At 29.6% G+C, this 18,593-nt stretch overlaps 2 protein-coding genes across 3 annotated transcripts in view; both read left to right on the top strand.

Annotated features, from left to right (window-relative positions):
• The first annotated feature begins 260 nt into the window (after window positions 1-260).
• On the top strand, window positions 261-5,051 carry LOC107883019 (uncharacterized protein C20orf85-like). Its single transcript, XM_016802318.2, has 4 exons — window positions 261-836; window positions 951-1,035; window positions 4,361-4,502; window positions 4,567-5,051. The coding sequence occupies exons 1-4, from the start codon at window positions 682-684 to the stop codon at window positions 4,710-4,712; spliced, it is 528 nt and encodes a 175-aa protein (XP_016657807.1). The 5' UTR covers window positions 261-681; the 3' UTR covers window positions 4,713-5,051.
• A 4,657-nt stretch (window positions 5,052-9,708) lies between these two features.
• Window positions 9,709-18,593, top strand: part of LOC100160345 (ubiquinone biosynthesis protein COQ9, mitochondrial-like) — a 12,657-nt gene continuing 3,772 nt past the window's right edge. Inside the window, exons 1-2 of one of the 2 annotated variants that reach the window (XM_016802176.2) lie at window positions 9,709-9,959; window positions 12,065-13,700. In XM_016802176.2, the coding sequence (XP_016657665.1) occupies window positions 12,106-13,596 (1,491 nt within the window). In that variant the 5' untranslated portion in view covers window positions 9,709-9,959; window positions 12,065-12,105 and the 3' untranslated portion in view covers window positions 13,597-13,700. Of the gene's footprint in view, window positions 9,960-12,064; window positions 13,701-16,826; window positions 17,073-18,593 lie in introns of those variants that run through there. The other variant, NM_001161961.1, reaches the window with a different exon arrangement.

Here is an 18,593-nt window from a genome sequence, read left to right as displayed (position 1 = left end):
ATACGGATTGTTTAATTTAATTATTTATACAATAACAATTAAGTATTTTTGATGTATATAATATGTAGATTATACATATTGAGATAAGATTAATAATAATAAGACAATTCATTAGCAAAAAAACAGTTTTTATCTTTACAGTTTATACCTATATGGCTATATCTAAATACTAGCTGTCTAGCGTTTACTATAATAGTAATATAATATGCAGCATTTAAATTGATAAAAAAATGTTCTACCTATAGGGATAACCTAGGTAGGTATACTAACACGTAACACCTAATACGTAAGTACGTCTGTAATTTTAGTATTAACTGTACTGGATAAATTATTTTTACCTACTCATCCATCCAAAACTTTAGGTGGTTCAAGTGCACCACCTTAAGTGCGTACTCGGCGCCACTGTGCGAATGTGTGCACATAGTACACTGTGTACACTACGGTGACAATGTCGATTTTGATAGATGAGACAATAATATTATGTGTTTTTAGTGGGTGTGGTTTCTTAGCAACACGTTGGGTCAATGACTGAAATTGTATTATATATAATATACACGATAACATGGTATAGTGGCTGGTACCCTCGACGCTCTTGTTCCGTCCGCTTTATTACAATGATTCACATTTCGCGTGATAGTGGCGTCGGTATCGTAGACAATTGCACTGAATTGAATCGGTAAAATGTCCAGCTCTGAGCTGCACAAAGAACCGAAACAGCCTAATAATAACAACAACAGTAGTAATAATAAAAATAATAATGTTAAACCACAGCAACAGCAGCAGCAAGAAAGGAAGAAGAATAAAAAGATAGACAAAGTACAATGTGACGGCAGACTGTGAGTAAAAAAGAAAAATCTTGTGAAATCTTCATACTTAATAACGAATAGTTTTGTTTTTAATTTTTTTAACATTATTGTCATTGTATAGATAAGTTTTTTTTTTCGTCACAGGAAAATTATAATAAACAGAGAAAATGAATTGCGAGCCAGATGGCCGGAACGGTGGGGGTTTTATTCGAAAAATAACGTGGAAAAAGTAAATATACTATCTATTGTTTCATTAATTTATGTTTTGATTTGTATAATAGATTATGAGCAGAGTGTTGAATGTATTAATTTTACAACGATGTGTGTTTTTTTGTTTGAAGACACTTAATATAGCAGAAAAAATGCTTCGATTTTCTACTTAAGCATAATTTTTGGTAGAAAAGTGAAAATAGTTGGTACCTATACCGGGGTCAAAAGTAAAAATTCCCAGATAATATAAAATTATATAAATACCTACCTATTTATACGATGAAGAACGATTTTAGTTATGATTCAAAAATATTAGTCGTAGGGAGTTGATTTAGATTGATTTTATGCTATATTGCCTATTAATAACATGAACCTATTCACACCGTAGTCCATAGCCTATAGAGTATATAGGTATTATAGGGACTATATATTATGTAGTCCACTAGTACTTCGTAGTTTTATCGACAAAAATAATTACCAGAAGAGTGTCGGATTATTTACGGTTACATAGGGACACTAAAATTGCTCCATGTCCGAACGTCACTCTTTATGGAACCGTAACCTCTTCGTCCCAATTAGTTAAGTACCAACGTAGTTTTCTAGATCATCGCCTAGCCTGTGCTCAACGCATAAAATGCTTAACGGCATTGCGTGCTAAGCACTCTTTTAAACAAAACTACACACTTACAATAATATTATTCTTAAACTTATATATATGTACAACTTAATCTAAGAAAACCATTGTATTTATTTATTTATAACTAATATTTATTTTGTTGTATAAGCTCATAACCTAGTAGTTTATGTATTTCCATGAATAATATTATTAATAATAAAATCAAGATCAAATTATTAGTGTAAGTACAAGATGGACCTCTGGTTGTCAGATTTGGGGAAGTGCTAAAAATCTGACGTCAGTAAAATTCAAACCTTTCAAAATATTACCTTCAGAAAATTACTCATACCCCTCAGTACATGTCTAATCTGTAGATCTAAGAATAATGCCAGTACCTACACAAAAAAGCTAAATTGTTATGTAAAATATTTCACTATAATCCCCCCTACCCATCAAAACCATCTTCCATTCCAGGAAATTCTACAAAACGTTATTAAAAGGCAATTATTGGTGTCACGATTATCTTAATGATTTAATGGCTAAAATAGTATTAGAAATATATAGGTACCTACCCTGCTGACATGTATAACATTCTTCTTCTTCTTAACAGCTTAGCGGACTCTGTAGATCCATCGCTGCTACCGCTATTTCCTTCCACTGGTGCCTATCATTCGCATCCTCCATTTTATGTTTTCATGGATCATTCTTAAATCTTTTTCAATTACGTCCATCCATCGAGATCTTCCTATAGGTCTTTTCCCCATAATTTTTCCTTCTGTAACTCGTTTTATAGTCTTTCCCACTGCCCTCCAAACATGTCCAGCCCACTCCATCCTCCTGCCTCTACATCCTATATGACAGGATATTACCTTATCAGGTCTTTCATACAAATTGTGTAAGTCATTATCGTGTCTTCTTTCGTACGTGCTCGTTTCCATATTATAAACAGGGCCAAATATTTTTCTAAGTACTTTTCTTTCTGTTGTACTTAATTTAGAGTAGTCACCTTTTATAGTAGCCCACGTCATGTCAAAACTGGTTTTAAGTAGCTTGTGTATAAAGTTAACTTCGATTTTCTCGATAACAATTCCGACTTGAATAGCTTTAGTAAACCGTAATAACATATGTTCGATACTCGTTCTTTTATTTCTTCATGTACGTTATTTTTGTTGTTTTTCAAGTAATTTTATCTGTAAACATAATATGCATATTATAATTTTTTCTTAATTATTCGTGCATACGTATACATAATTATGCGTAGATAGGTATATTCTACAATACTTTTTGCATACAATTTGGGGCCCTGATGGTAATAATATTATTAAGCACAGTAGTCTATAATGCACAGTTATTGCGTGGAATGGGCCGACAAGAAATCACTGAAGGTATATTGTTGTCTATCGCTGTAGATATGTCCCTATACAGTAGGTGCTGCCTACCCAGTAGGTACCCATGGGGGCAAATAGTGTTTGATATTTTTAGAGCTGAATTCGGGTCTATAATAATAGATACTCTTATGATGCTTTTATGTCATAACATGTACAAGTCATTAGATTTTTTTTTGGCTAAGACCCCCCCCCCCCAAATACATCCCCTTCTTTGCGACTATGTGTCTACCAGAATTTCACGTCTGAGCAATGAGCTTAAAACTAAGTTTTTACACTCAATTGAAATAAATCAAAATGCATTTTTAATTTACAACTTAAAACTCGGTAGGTAAACATATGAACGGTGAACACGAAATGCAGAAAAAATAAAGTCTTAACCCCAAGGTCGTCAATATTATGCTAACCATATTATTGTAAACGTCTTACGTATTTATACTGAGACTATTCCGTATTCGCATAAGGTTTCATCGTATATGGCCTGCGTGCAATGATCCCACGTCCTGGGGACTAGTCTATTATGATTTATGAAACGTAATACAATATTGATAGCAAGTAAGACTCAATAAGTCCACTGTCATTCTGAACTGGCGAACATTACAGACATTTTAGATTTTTGATATATACTGTCGTATATTGTAGACACTGTAATATTATTTAATGTAAATATATTACATGTAAAAATCAACGTAGCAATTTAGATATTAATATAGGTCAATGAAGCAAGATGTGCTGAGACAGCAAAAACTATTTTACTATATAACGCCGCCGTACGCGCAAGGACAGGGAGTCCCCCGTTGTCACTGAGTGAGTCGGTGACGACAGGGAGTCCCCGTTCTCACTGAGTGAGTCGGTGAGAACGGGCTACGGCGGTCTGAATCCGCAGTGTTTAATTTATGTTTGTTTTAAAATTCAATAAAAGTGTTTCCGACCATTAAAACCCGAGTTGAATTTTATTTCTAAGTCTTCTTTGTCCTTACCTTTGAATTTTGGAACAGTGCTCAGACCCACACACCTATAGTCAATGAGGTTTATTGCAAACTGAACAGTGCTCTGGTTGTGGCGTCCTAATAGTCATTCCAAATTAGGGAACGGACGTAAGATCGACAAAACGCGTACCATCGTACCTCAAAAGCTAACAGTGCATTAATCTGAATTTATTCTAGAGATAGTCATTAGCTTAGAGTGTACGGAGGTAAGGCATATAGTTGGTTCATTGCGTATTATCCAATACGGGTGATACCACAATACACCATAGACGATATATAATTTGAATAGTCAAAATTAAATGCCAAATAGATAGAACTATATAAATTGTTCATTTAAATATTAAATGTTTATAGATGTGGAGCGAACATGCTGTCAGTTTAGGATTACCGGAAAATTTTATTGATCTCAGAAGACAAAAGCTACGTAAACAAGATAGAATTCAACCGTTGATCGACGCAGTACCATCACCATTGCGCATTCCCATAACGTCGTCAGGTACATTTCTTAATAATTCCTGTATAATATGATTTTATATTATAAAATTTTTTATTATTCACAGGTTTTATAGGATGGCGTTCTGCGCAAGGAATGTGTAATTTAGAAATGTTTGGCAGGACTTTTGATTACAATAAATTAGATACTCGGATGTTGAAACCAGACAACGAGCCAGATCAAAAACAACAGAGATTTATAATTCTAGGATAAATGTTTGGAAGAATGATGGCTAAAACAATAATAATGAAAATATTATTATAATTATTACACAATTCTGTTAGTCAAGAAGGTACTTATACCTACCTATAAAAATATTAATTTTTTTTGTATACCTTGAGCTGGTGACTTTTCTAAAATCAATGTTGATTTATTTAAATAGCAACCAGTTCTTCTCAATTTACAAAGTCAAAAAACACCAAGTGGTAAATAAAAAAAACCAAATATTATTCAATTCAACATAACACAATGTGATAATAACTGGAATTTAATATTGTGGTTTTTTTAAATGTATTTAAATTTTAAAAATATTGTAAATTTAATTAAAGTGCGTAAATGTATATATAGCATTTATATTAATTAATAAACCTATTATTGGATATGTTGGTGTTTTTAATATGATTAAGATAATTAAGTTTTTTTAAATTTATGCATAATATAGTAATATAGTATTATAGTAAAGTATTGGATTAATGTTTATTTTCCAAACAATGTTAAATCATTCACTGCACATATAAGTTCAAACAATGTGAGTCAAAGTATTATAAATTATCATTTACTATAAAATTAAATAAATTATTTATTTAAACGATAAAATGTAACAGAAAAACAAAAATTAGAAATAATGTGTAAATGTAGTTTCCAAAAATTAGTTTGGTTTAAAATATTTCATAATTATTATACAAGGAAATTACTACAAGATTAATATTTTTTCTATGCTCACTTCATAATTTTTTTTAAAAACAATAGAACGCAATATTATGTTTTTGCCTGCGGTATCTGCTAAATCGGTAAAGTCAGAACTATTCTCTGACGTTTCTGATGTCACTGTGTTACCAAAAACCCAGGTATGCTTCTTTATATATTATATGGCTATCAGCTGACAAGTTGGATGAAGTACTTTGGCTATTTGAAATTATGGTCAAACGTTTTTAAGGTTGACTTCACCCTAGCACGGTGTTCCAGGATTTGCCTGTTACAAAAAACTGATAGTGAATTTGTGAGGCAAACAGAATTGTATTTTGACTTGATGAGAAAAATTAGGTCTAGTGATTAATTTCTTGATCATAATATTGTTTACTTGAATGGTGCAATGAATGATTTAAACTCCAATAATTGTTTTCTGATTGCTTTTGTTCTGTTTATTCATCTGACCCACCAAGTATCGATATAACTGATGACTGTGCTTTAGAATAAGACATTCCTTAGATTTATTAAACGTATACACTATACATACACCTTTTAAGTGTAACAGTTATTTAAAGTGCTATATTGCTCGCTTGTTCACTCTATACTTGAGTATGATCTAATAACTTGGAATCCTTTTACAGCTTGAGCGTGTATGACCTAAGTTTTTTTTAATTTGTTGTTATACTGCATGTACTCCTGTTCTTGAATGCTTGATGCTGAGTACACTAGACGCTAGTAAATCTCAGGGATAGGACAAACCAGATTTGTTCACGTACATTAAAAGGGAAACTTGATGTACCTTTTTATTTAGTATAATTAATATTCTTGATATTCGTCATACACATGTTTCTTTTTTAAGCAAAGAGTAGAGACCTAAGAAATAGTCCTCTTGAAAGATGATGAGGTTAGCTAATGAAGATACGTCCTTTTCTTTTTGGTGTTTTTGTTGTTTGTTTATATTGTGTTCTGGGCTTTTTACATTATTATAATTTTATTTTAACTCAATGTGTACATTATTATTGATAGGTAATTGGGCACTGGCTTGTCTTAATCATAATAAATATATAATATAGATTATGCTTTGTAGTATACTCTTACGCTTAACTTTCTTTCATTAAACAATAATATTGATTTTTTATAAGCTGTAACAACATATTTGTTTCATTTAGACACTTACAATAAATGTATGAAATCTATAAACAGTAAGTAAATAAATAATTAATATCGACAATCGTTCTAGTTTTTAGCAAGGAAATCTATAACTTACAGGGACTAGTATCAATGCAGTATTTTCATGTTTGGTAGCCAACACCACAAGTATTTGCTATTAGATGAAAATACTAACTGTGTTAGTATTCTATGTTACGTATTAGAATATATTTTGATGGACAGGTAAAAACCACAATGCAATTAAAATAATATAATGTTAGATTGTAGAATAAATCTGTACCACAGAAGTCAAGTAACATAAGTAAATTGTTTGAAATATTGAGTTGATTCTATAATCTGAATATCTTTTTTGTGATCTTTTTAAAGGTGTTATAAACATAAGTCCAACTTATAATAAATTCATAGACAGTAAAAGTTATACATATATAATATGTACTAAACCATATTGGGAGTATTAAAACGTATGTCCAGCATAATACATTAGAATAGTAGGACAAAATAATATTATTTAAGTATACAATCAGAAGTCTATTTGAAACAAAAATGTTGTTTGGTCTCTCTTGTAAAATTTTCTTTTTGTCACTTGCGTTATTTGACCTTTGTGCCACAAAAATATATTTTGCATACTGTAATCAAATTAAATATCTTAGTTAAGTTTTTTTTCAGTTAAATTAACAACCCATGTGCTATTAGGTGAAATTATTGAACATTATACACAACCATTTTTTGAATATTTAATGGCTACCAGTTTAGATAATTTGTTTTCATATTTATGTTAATCGTCCAAATACCAAACATGTTTTTTTTACACAACACCGTCACATGGACGCTGGATGTTTGCACATTACTTTGCCCCTTGCAGCATTGTTTATTTAACATATATCATTTCAATATAAAATTGAGTTGCTCTCATTACGCCAAAGCCCACTTTCCTTAACAATTGCTAGGTTGTATATTATGTTGGCTCCAGGCGGCACGAGAGTATACAATTTTTCTATTTATATAGATCGGGCTAATCTGAGCACGCTCTTTTAAACTACTTGCTCCAAGGTCCTCTTCTCGTAGACCAAACATAGCCAGCTGTCCTGTGTATCCCCTTTTTGAGCTGGTAGATGCCCACCGCTCTCAAACTTAATTGTCATTCTACCGCTTGTCATGCCTTTTCCTTTTTTTCCTTGAAGGTCACAATTTTCTCCACCATTTTTTAGGTGTTATTTCCCACTGAACGTCTCTTCCGCTTCCCTCAATACCTAGGCTGCCGAGGTGAAAATACCGTTCATCTAAAAGGCTCATATATAACATCAATACATTATAAACATCTGAATCTATATTAAGCTATATTTCTGATGACTGAAATTTATATTATAGTTTTAAATTAATTTAAACCTTCTGGCACAAATATTTAACTTATTCAATTAAAGAAAAATAACTAACAAACATCAATGTAGGGTATTTGACCATAATATTAGAGATGTTCTGAGTAGAAAATCTGGTACTAAGCTGGGTGCCGAGTGCTAGCCGAATAAAATATTTATACTAACCGGGTATTGAGTATTGGCCGAGTAAAAATTTTAATAATAACCGGGTATCGAGTATTGGCCAAGTAAAAATTTTAACACTACCTATACTAGTATTAACTAACAATTACTGATTAAGAGATTATTAATAATATAATTTAAGTCTTTAAACAGTAAACACGAGATTTATTTTTGTAATTCATAGAAGGAAAACATGATTTGTTTATAATCAACTGGCTATTGTAAATCGGTTCAGTTATTCCAATATGTACCAAAATAAATTATAATTCAATACCTTAGAATTTTAGATTTTTCTGTTATATTAATTAAAGGTATGCATATATTTATAGGTTATCAATTTTTGCCATTGGATATGAGTCGAGTAAAAATATTAGTATTTCGAGAGATGAGATGAGATGTTTTAATAATAATTTTAAAAAATTTTAATTAGATTATGATATGTTTTAAATTAAAACTTGAATCTTCTACATATTATTATCATTAGGTTATAAAACACAATTTTTTTCTACATCTGATCATGTACAAATATAATTTGTTTATTTTATGCTGTCACCTAATTATTAGTACTTATCTAATACAGCTGAGTTTGCAAATAGCTCTTTATATTATAACAATAAATACTAACCATTGCAATAAACTTTAGTCTGTAGGCTGTATTCATCTAAGCATATCATAAGTAGAATCGATCTAAGTGCTTGGAAATTGACAATATAATTGTGCATTTATTTCCATCCATAAAACATCATTTAGCACTAAAACATAAAGGTTAAAAACAGTACAAGTCATAAAAGATAATTTTTACCGAGAACCACGAACTATATAAGATTGAATAATAATTCAATTTGAAATTTGAATTAACATTCAAATACTGGATTGGAAACGAAACCAGACATTCCGGACTGTGGAGAGCTCGAGAGCGATGACGAGAGACTTTTCCACTTTTACAGTAGTTATTATAGTTATGCCATAGAATAATTTATACTATAGAAGATGTTTTCGATTGGTAATTTTTATAAATCTGTGTGTAATACCACAGAATAGAATTCTATGAGATATTGAGATGCTATGAGCAAGGTGGATATCTAGTGGAGTTATGCTCTTATCACTTATCAGTTATCACCATTCACCAGATCCTCATATTAGTGCTGAAAACCAAAAATCCAAAACATAATATTTAAGAACAGTTTATTTTATAGACATTCGAAGTACAAATTTTTACAAAATTGACTATTTAAACGAAGAATAACGATTGTAATTTATTATTTTGTTACATTACAAAAATATTAATGGGGACTTGTAATTTGTAGGTATGTATATTTTACAATATGAAATTACGTTTTCAAAATATTTGGATTTAATTTAACCATCATTAGTCATACATTTGGATTATTAAGTTGATAGAATCTTTGATCTGATCCGTCTATGCTCTGAATAGTTTTTCAAATTCAATAGATATAAAGCCTAAAAGGCTATTTGAAAAGCTTTCAGAATAAGTTAAACCACGGATAATAATAAATTAATGCACGGCATTTTTTTTACAATAAAAGACGTTGGCACTGCGGTGCCGTTATCATGCATCCCTGCTGTGATGTTATCACTTTATCACTTATCTCTCCCGCAAATCGCAATTGTTTATGATAGGCTCGTGAATGTTGAACTGCACTTTAAAGTTTAAACTTTGAATTATAATCCCGTTTTTGAAATAAATTGTTTACGTACTATTATTCTAGTTTCCAGCATCTTGCCCATACCGGAAGTCCGACTGCAATATACAGAATACCAACAAGTAGCGAGTAGGCTTGTGATTCTACGGCCATGTTTTGCAGAGTTCTTTCGAAATCGGGTAAGTACCTATATTATCCCTAGTACCTACTTGTATAATGTTTGTAATAACCGACATTTGTAATGCGTGTTTGTTGCTTCAAATATTTTCACACAATGCACAAAAGCAGCTCAGGTGATTTGGGTACATAATATTCTTATTTTGATTTCACCATTCCATTTTTATTATCCCGTTTGTTATCATGTCCTGATAGGATTCAACTGGCTATACAATTGGATAACATTACATTGGATGACATTACATTTTAATCTATTGAACAATAGGGTAACCATTTTGATTTGATTCTGTAGTTACTCTGGAAATATTTTCACTCGTTTATCCGTTTTATTAAACGTTTCATTTTTTAACTTGTTTAATGGTGTAGGAAAAGTATTCACCTCATTAAAATGTAACGCTATACTTAAAATTTAAATTTGTATATATATTTTTAATTATTTATTTAAATCTGAATTTGTTAGTTTTATTTCAAATAACACAATATGTTTTATATATTGAATGTTATTTAAAACAGTGAACATAAGTAAACATAACATAGTTTGGTTTGACTAAGAATAGTACTTATATCAGTTCCATCATTTTGTGTAGGTAAATCTAGATTATCAAGAGTTAATTATAAAGAAGGTCGGTACAATTTTTATATTTTGATATTTTATATTTATTTATTATACAGGCATGCCTACTATAGGTTAGGAATCCATATCCCTAAAACGTTCATACCTACCGCTAGTCTTTTTAAAAACCATCAATATTTATAGTTGATCAGGAACATAAAATTTTATATATAGGTTGATTTAGGTATGTACAACATTTTCAAGAATTTATTTACAATTTGAAAATTAACATTTACTTAAATTACCTAATATTTTAAGTTCATATTTTATTGATCAAGGAAAGAAGAAAACTTTTTAAATTCTTACTAAAAACTCCCAAATATTTTCAGAAATATTTCTCATATCAATTGGCAATCATACTTATATAGCTATATAATATATCGACTGATAAAATGCAAAAAGGGGCTAAGCCACGATAAGAGACTAAGTAACATGGTGTATTCTACAGTATAAACTTTTGATCACACAAGTGTTCTGATCATTTAATAATGAGGTATTTTGTTTTTTTTTTTTTGGGACAGTTAACATTTATTAACAGAAATACTTAAAGTTGGTAAGGGCCTTTTTATGGTGAGGGGGTACTATCGACTCTTGTAAAAGTTATGCAGGGTAATCGGCAAACACATGGTGCTCGACCCTTATTATTAGTTTGGTATTACATTTTTTTAAATTTTGATGTGGATGACACTTTGAATTTGTTGTTCCTTTTCCTTCAGTAATTTGTAGATATTTTCTAAATGAGCAAAAAAATTAAGTATGCTTAAAAACATTTGTTAGTTATTTAGGTATTTCTAATTTTAAATAGGTATTGTTTTCAATAAAGAGATACAAATTTGACTTTTACCTCTGATTTTACCTGTCAATATAGCTTTATGTATTTACATAACAAATAAAAAACTTGTAACTACCTAGTAATGATCTCTGCTACTAAAGTTATATAAAATCAATAAAAAAAAAAATATAAATATATAACTGTATTTATTTTCATCATCAAACATATCTTTAAGTTAATTTTAAATAATATGTACATTTTTTACATTTGAAAATAAGTACCGGACTTAAATTGTATTATTGGGTTAATTAATATTGCATTAAAAATACAAAATGTTTGAATATATTATTTAGTATTTGAAACTTCTTAGCCTTGTCTAGTATATAAGATAATTTGTAAGATAACTTTTATTTTGTGTTATATAACCAATTCATATTTTAAATTTAAATTAGGTAATTTATTCTTATAATGGAAATAAAAATTGTTTTTTACCTTTATTTTTCATGAAATGTTTATAAACTAAGTCTGATTGATTAACTACCCAATTAAAAAAAAAAAAAAAACTGATCTGGAAAAATGTTATGTAGTCAGAAAAATCAAAAACATTTAATTGTTGTGGTTAATGCTTCTACAAAGTTCCATGAACAAAACTTTTGATATAAAAACTATTGAGGTAATATCCCTGGGTAATATTGATTATTGTTATAATTTCTTTCTTTTAGATGTGTCGTGATGTGTTAAGTTTTTTACTTATATTTACAAAATGGACGTCAATAAAGAATTTGATGACTTTCTGTCAAGCATGGAGAATTTCAACATAAATGTCGCATCAGAATTTTTATCAAATTTTAATTATGATACAAATTATTCTGAAGATGTAATAGAATTACTTGGAAAGGGATTAACAAATGAATATTTTAAAAGTAGACCTGATTACTTCAACTTTTGTGAAGAACAATTACTTAAATTGGCAAATAATGAAGAATATCAAGTGCTAATTTTTGATTTTTTGGATATTATTGAAATGGATGATTGCAAACTATTATCATCCGTTTTAATTGTAGTAACTGTTTTGGAGAATACCAAAAATCCAAATCGAGCATCACTAGAATATTTGTTGATTGGTACTTTTAATCATTTATTTGAAATGGATGCCACAAATTTAAAGGAAACTTTGCCAACCATAATGCAACTTTTAATAAAATTAAAAAAACATTTTCTACTCCAACAATCAATTTTATATTATTTTGCTAGATTTGCTTTCTTAGTGTTGAATACGAACATTGAACCTATTGAATATCTAAACTTATTGTCTAACATAATTTATGATCCATTTTATTTACTTGAATATGAATTTGATGAAATTGAAGAAAAAGAAGAAGTATTATATATTGCTTCATTCTTTTATCTATACTTTAAAACTGGAATACAATGGGGACCTAAGATTTACGATCGGTTTTATGTCTTAGATAAATGTTGTAATTTAGCTATGATTGTGTACGAAGACAACAATTTTGGAAAAGCTTTTGCAAAATTAATTTTAACAAAATTTAAAAATAATGAAATTCCATTACATTCATTGAATACACACCATGAATATTTTTTATTAGAAGCTACACACAGTTCCATGTATAATGAAAATCTGGATGTTAGGAAGGAATCAATGGAGTCATTAATGGTATTCATCGATAAATTATGCACTGATGCTCAGTATATAGTTTTTAAATATGTATTTACAAAACCATTTGACTCTTGTATCAAAGAACAATTTATTGTTAAACTGAAAAACCTGATTTTTTTAAATTTAAATTCAGATCGTGATCTGGGATGGTTTCAGGGAATAGGACTTTTAAATATTATTAAATTATTTTGTAATATTTCCTATAAACGTGGATTCTATCTTCAAAACAATAAAGAACATATTTTGGGCGCTATATCACTTATTTATTTATTCACAGTCCACGACATTGAAAAGTTAAACATGGGCGAAGAATTTTCAAACGTAGCAAAACAATTTGTGGACGTCATTCAAAATGTCATAGATAATTCACTTGAAGAGCGTAAAATCGAACTAAAAAATTTAGATGATAATGTTTGTAAAGTAAAAGGTCCAGAAATAATAATTGAAGATAATTTAAATTTAAATACAAAATTGTCAAATGAAGAAAAGCGAGATTTATTATCACAAATGAACACTAACATATCATTAGTCCAGGCAAATTTGGATTTGTTGAAAAGTGTCATCAAAAAATAAAGATCTTCGGTGTAAAACATTTAAATTTGGTATAGTGTATCTAAATTTAAGTTGTCTTTATGAAAATAAATAAAAATGTTACAGGTTTTAAGTACTTTTTGTAATTGTTATGTTTTGGTTATTTCACTGTAAGGCTCAGAAGTTGTTACATTTGCATGTTTTTTTTGGGCCATTAGATTTATTTATAAATAAGCTTGAAATTATTTTCATGACACTATGAAAAATCTATAAAAACTTTATAGTGCATTTTTTTGCATATTTAATGATTTTTTGGTTTTAAGAGCATATTTCTTAAATTAGCCATTTTCTAGAGTATATTTGAATATTTTATGATTAATGATAAGTTTATAAACCAATTTGAAATTTTACCATTAAAAATAATAAATACATTATAATGCATAGGTACTTAATTATTTTGAAAGTTTTCACTAGGCATTATTGTATCTTGCTTTTCCAATCCCTAGTTAACATACAATTTGCCGTTTTTATTAATAAATAATTATTAAAAATTATACAATATAAAAATATTTTTTAGCAAAATATTTGTATTTATGAACATTTTGAGTAAATAAGTGCATATTTGTACTTTTTAATCACATTTTTAAGTGAAATAAGTTTTGAACCCTTAGCCCTAGCACTTATTTGTATGTTAATTATATTGTGTTTATATTTATTTTGAAGTTTATAAGTTCATTTGTTTAAAAACATTATAGTACAAAAAAGTTAAAAACCCTGAGGTCAATCCAGTATTGTCCAGTTTGCTCCTGTTCTAATATATTATGTTAAAATTGTATTATGAAATAGTTAACAGTCTGGGTTGTAACAGGTACAATTTTGTAAGTATGTCAGTTTAAATATACTTATTTAAAATTTGAAATATTTTCGTTAGACCTGGTGTGATGGTTGGCTGTAGTCACCAACGTGCTCTGAGGTCAAGTATCTTCGGCTTTCGATAGCTCTAGGATAGGTGACCCCCCGGGTTTTTTGCAACGAATCCTTGCCCCATTTAAACACATGTACCTCAAACAACCGTGCACCCACCCTCTAAACGCGCAATGACCAGTGCCGCAACAACCGGGGGTGCTAGGGGTGTGAAGAACCCCCTGGACCCTCATTAAATCATAACAATGGGCCAATGGCCGAATGGTGTTTCATAAAGTGCTATCTTACTATCTTATTATTTTATCAAAAAATAGAAACTAATGAATACATTAGAATCATAATTGTTATTATAATATAAAACAAAGTCCTAACTATATTTATAACAAAATAATAAAAATAATAATTTCAATGGCAGAGTGCTGAATTATACCGCCAATATCATATTTTCGAATTTCTTAATTTTGCCATGTTGTGACGGCTGATGGTTTATTGCATTTAAATTTGGACAAAAAAGAAAATAAATGGTTTTAAAAGGTTGCATACCACATTTTGCTCCTCAGTCCTCACCTATATATGTATACAATCAGTACAATGTACGATGTGTTCAATGCTCTTCACCTATCTGTAAGCAGTATAGCAGTCTATATTATATATATTATATTAACTGCATGACATAATGTATTTAGCTAAAAACAACAAGCAATATGTATTAAATGACCTATTGGTACATGAGCATAATCGCAACTATAGGGTTAAAATTCTGGGGGGCTACAGCCCACCCAACAAAAATATTAATTTAAAATAACCCATAAGCAACTTATATCTAAATAAATAAGGAATGTTTTTTGGAGGGGTTTGAGTCGTAGTCAGGGAGGGAGGCTAAAGCCCCTCCCCTCTACTATAATTGCGCTTCTATACTTGGGCCCTATTTATTGGTCGCACACCCACCAATATGTACCAAGTTGCGGCACTGGCAATGAACTATGTTTCCGAGGGTCATTTAAGATAAAAAAAATAGCAGGAAAGTATATGAATAGACATGAGGAGTTTTTCGTTATGTTCTTGCCAACTTTTTTTGTACTATATTTTGCCATACCTATGATGAAACATAATGTTTTCATATTATGTTTTGTTATATTTTCTGTATGTCTTCCAAAAGCAAATTAACAGATTTAAAATATAGGTAAGGCGTAGGGCATAAATAATTTCTATATTTAACCTAACCTAACCTACACACATTTTTTTCTTTATTTCCTTTTCTATACTTGAAAATTCTTAAGATCCTTAAATATTATTTTCTGTCTTTACCTTTTAGAACGAAAAAAATTATATGATTTTCACTTAGAGGGTGGTGTCTCTTGGAAAAATAAATCTATCTAATTGGTAGGTACTTTGGTAGGTAAAAAGTTAAAATTCCCAGAACTTTTAAAATAATCGGGAAGAACCAAAGAAAAATACAGTTATTGCTTCCCTCAGAATCTAATATTAGGCGAAGACATAAAATATAATATGATATCTGGTTCTCAAGAAACGAGTTCTACGCGAATTTTAAGTACCTACCTAATAAGAGTTACTGGCCGTTCAGATTGAATTCTCTAACAATGTGTAATATAAAAATGAATAACTATATAGAGACTTCTAACTTATTTTTATAAGCATTTAAAGTTTGAATCCTTACAATATTCATCGTTGTCTGGAAGATTTGATAATTATTTTATGTAATTAAAAATGTATAAAATGTATGAATTTTTATAACGTAGTCCATTGTCTATGACAATGGTCCATGATAGTATCACAGTTTGTTGTTTATGTTATAACACGTTATAACTTTATAAATCTACCTAATGAATCTGATGTGATTAATTTGGAAATTATTTTATAAGTATATTTTTTTAAATATTTATGTTCATATGAAATAATAATTCAAAATATAGGTATGCAAAAGTCAATAATGAATTACTGGGTACTTATAAAGCTATATTATATCAATTTATCAGGATAATTTGCAAATAATATTAATTCAACATACCCGCGGCCTACCGTATTAATAATAACAATATGTATAGGTATGATTATAGGTATATTATATTATATTATATTTTGTTTGTAATTTATTAGTATTTTGTTAACTACAACATTTGTATTAATAACCTATTTATATGTCAAATTTACTATTTTTTATGTAAAAATCCGATTGGCGTTAAATATAATTAAATAAAAAAATAAAATAATAATAATAACTCGGTCTCGTCCATACCATATCCTCCTAACTATTACTGCAATCTGTGAGAAAGATATCAGCGTTGTTTTACGTTTTGTTTTTGTGGTTTTTGCCTTTTTTTTAACAGGCAATTTCGCCAGGACGAATAACTTTCGCGCGGCGTTTCGACCGAACGTCTGCGGAGGGTCGACTTCAAGACCGTGCAGTGGTAGCGGTAACCCCAACGGCAACCCCGACAGCAGCGGACAATTAGCGACTGATGGAAACAAAGTTGACGGTGAAAGTTACGAAAAGGATGTCAAAACTAAGATACTACAATCCTCTCTACAGCACGTTCCCCGACACGGATGGTCCAGGGATACCGTGGCCGCAGGTATTCAGACTTTTTCGATAACTATCTCTCTATAAACGCACATATGTAGACCATACACTAAGTCTTCACCACTTGTCAAAGCTATCGGTGGAGATTAAGAGGACGTGATACCCGCATGTGTTGTCTCCATCTTACAAGTGCGTAACAGTATTTTGAGTATTTTCAAGATACATAAAAAAATTTACAATTTTAAAATACTCATAACTCGCGTTAAAATTAAAATATTATAATAAAAAGCCCACGAGGTTGCCTAGATAATAATCTTACCTTTAGATATTCTATAAGAGGTCATAATTCGCTCTAATTTTTAAGCTAACGGAGCTACACGTGTTCTGTTCAGCGTAAAATTTGCTATGTTATACGCATTTGTAAGATGGAGATAACACAGCGGGTATCACGTCCTCTTAATTGTAATTTTAGTCGTGTGTGTAAAATTGTAGGACATTTTCTAGAACCCTCTAGCTAAGGCCCCTCCCCAAATCGAGTCTTCATCAAACAAGCATACAAAGTACCTACCCAACTATATATTTTTTTAATTTTGAAATCAAATCAAAATAAAATTATTTAAAATTTTATTTTTTCGGTAGGTAGATAGGTATGTTACATTGTGGCCTATAGTTTCGATTCAAACACAGACGATAAGAATGGTTTTTCTGCCGTAGAGAATGTGCGGTTAAAAAATATCGTTACCCATGACCTCGCCTAATAATATTTTATCACTGACACCAATATAATATGTGTGGGTTTTCAACTAGATACTGAATTTACACGAATGATGTCATATCATAGCTATACCGATAATGTCATCAAGTGTAAGTAGTAACGTAATTTCAGATGGTCCCGCCCGCCCCCACCCATATTACATATTTGTATACCTACATTATATATTATAATATTGAGTGTCCTAGAAGTCCCGTATCACCCTTAGTATCTCCGTGGAAAATCAATATATTTAAATGCAGTTTTTTTTTTACAGTCATAAGAATGGAAATTCTGATTGAATAGCATAATATATAATATTCGATTTTTTTTTTCAAAAATTATTAAAAAAAATATTTTAGGCAAAAAAGTTTATTTAATTTCCAAGATAGTCATTTTGTTGATCATATTTTTAAAAATAGTTCAAAAAAAAATATATTAAAATTTAATGAAAATCGCCCAAATTAGGGCTAATTATTATTTTTTATTTTAGCCGAAAAATCAGCGTGATTGTAATAAATAATTAACGTATTAGTAATCGTATTTTGCTAATGCCGTATGCACAGGTAGGTAATATAAGTCATAAATATTATTCTTAGAAATTCAAAATAATAATTAGCTCTAACTTAAACAATTTTCATTAAATTTAAATATTTTTTTTTTGTACTGTTTCGAAAAATACGATCAACAAAATGGCTATCTTGGAAATTCAAAAAACTTATTTGTTTAAAAAAAATGTTTAATAATTTTTGAATTTTTGAAAAAAACAAACCGAATATTTATGCTATTCAATCAGAATTTCCATACTTATTTGACTGTAAA

The sequence above is a fragment of the Acyrthosiphon pisum genome, chromosome A3 (assembly GCF_005508785.2).
Source record: "Acyrthosiphon pisum isolate AL4f chromosome A3, pea_aphid_22Mar2018_4r6ur, whole genome shotgun sequence".
Taxonomy (NCBI): domain Eukaryota; kingdom Metazoa; phylum Arthropoda; class Insecta; order Hemiptera; family Aphididae; genus Acyrthosiphon; species Acyrthosiphon pisum.
This window is presented reverse-complemented; position numbering and strand designations above follow the sequence as displayed.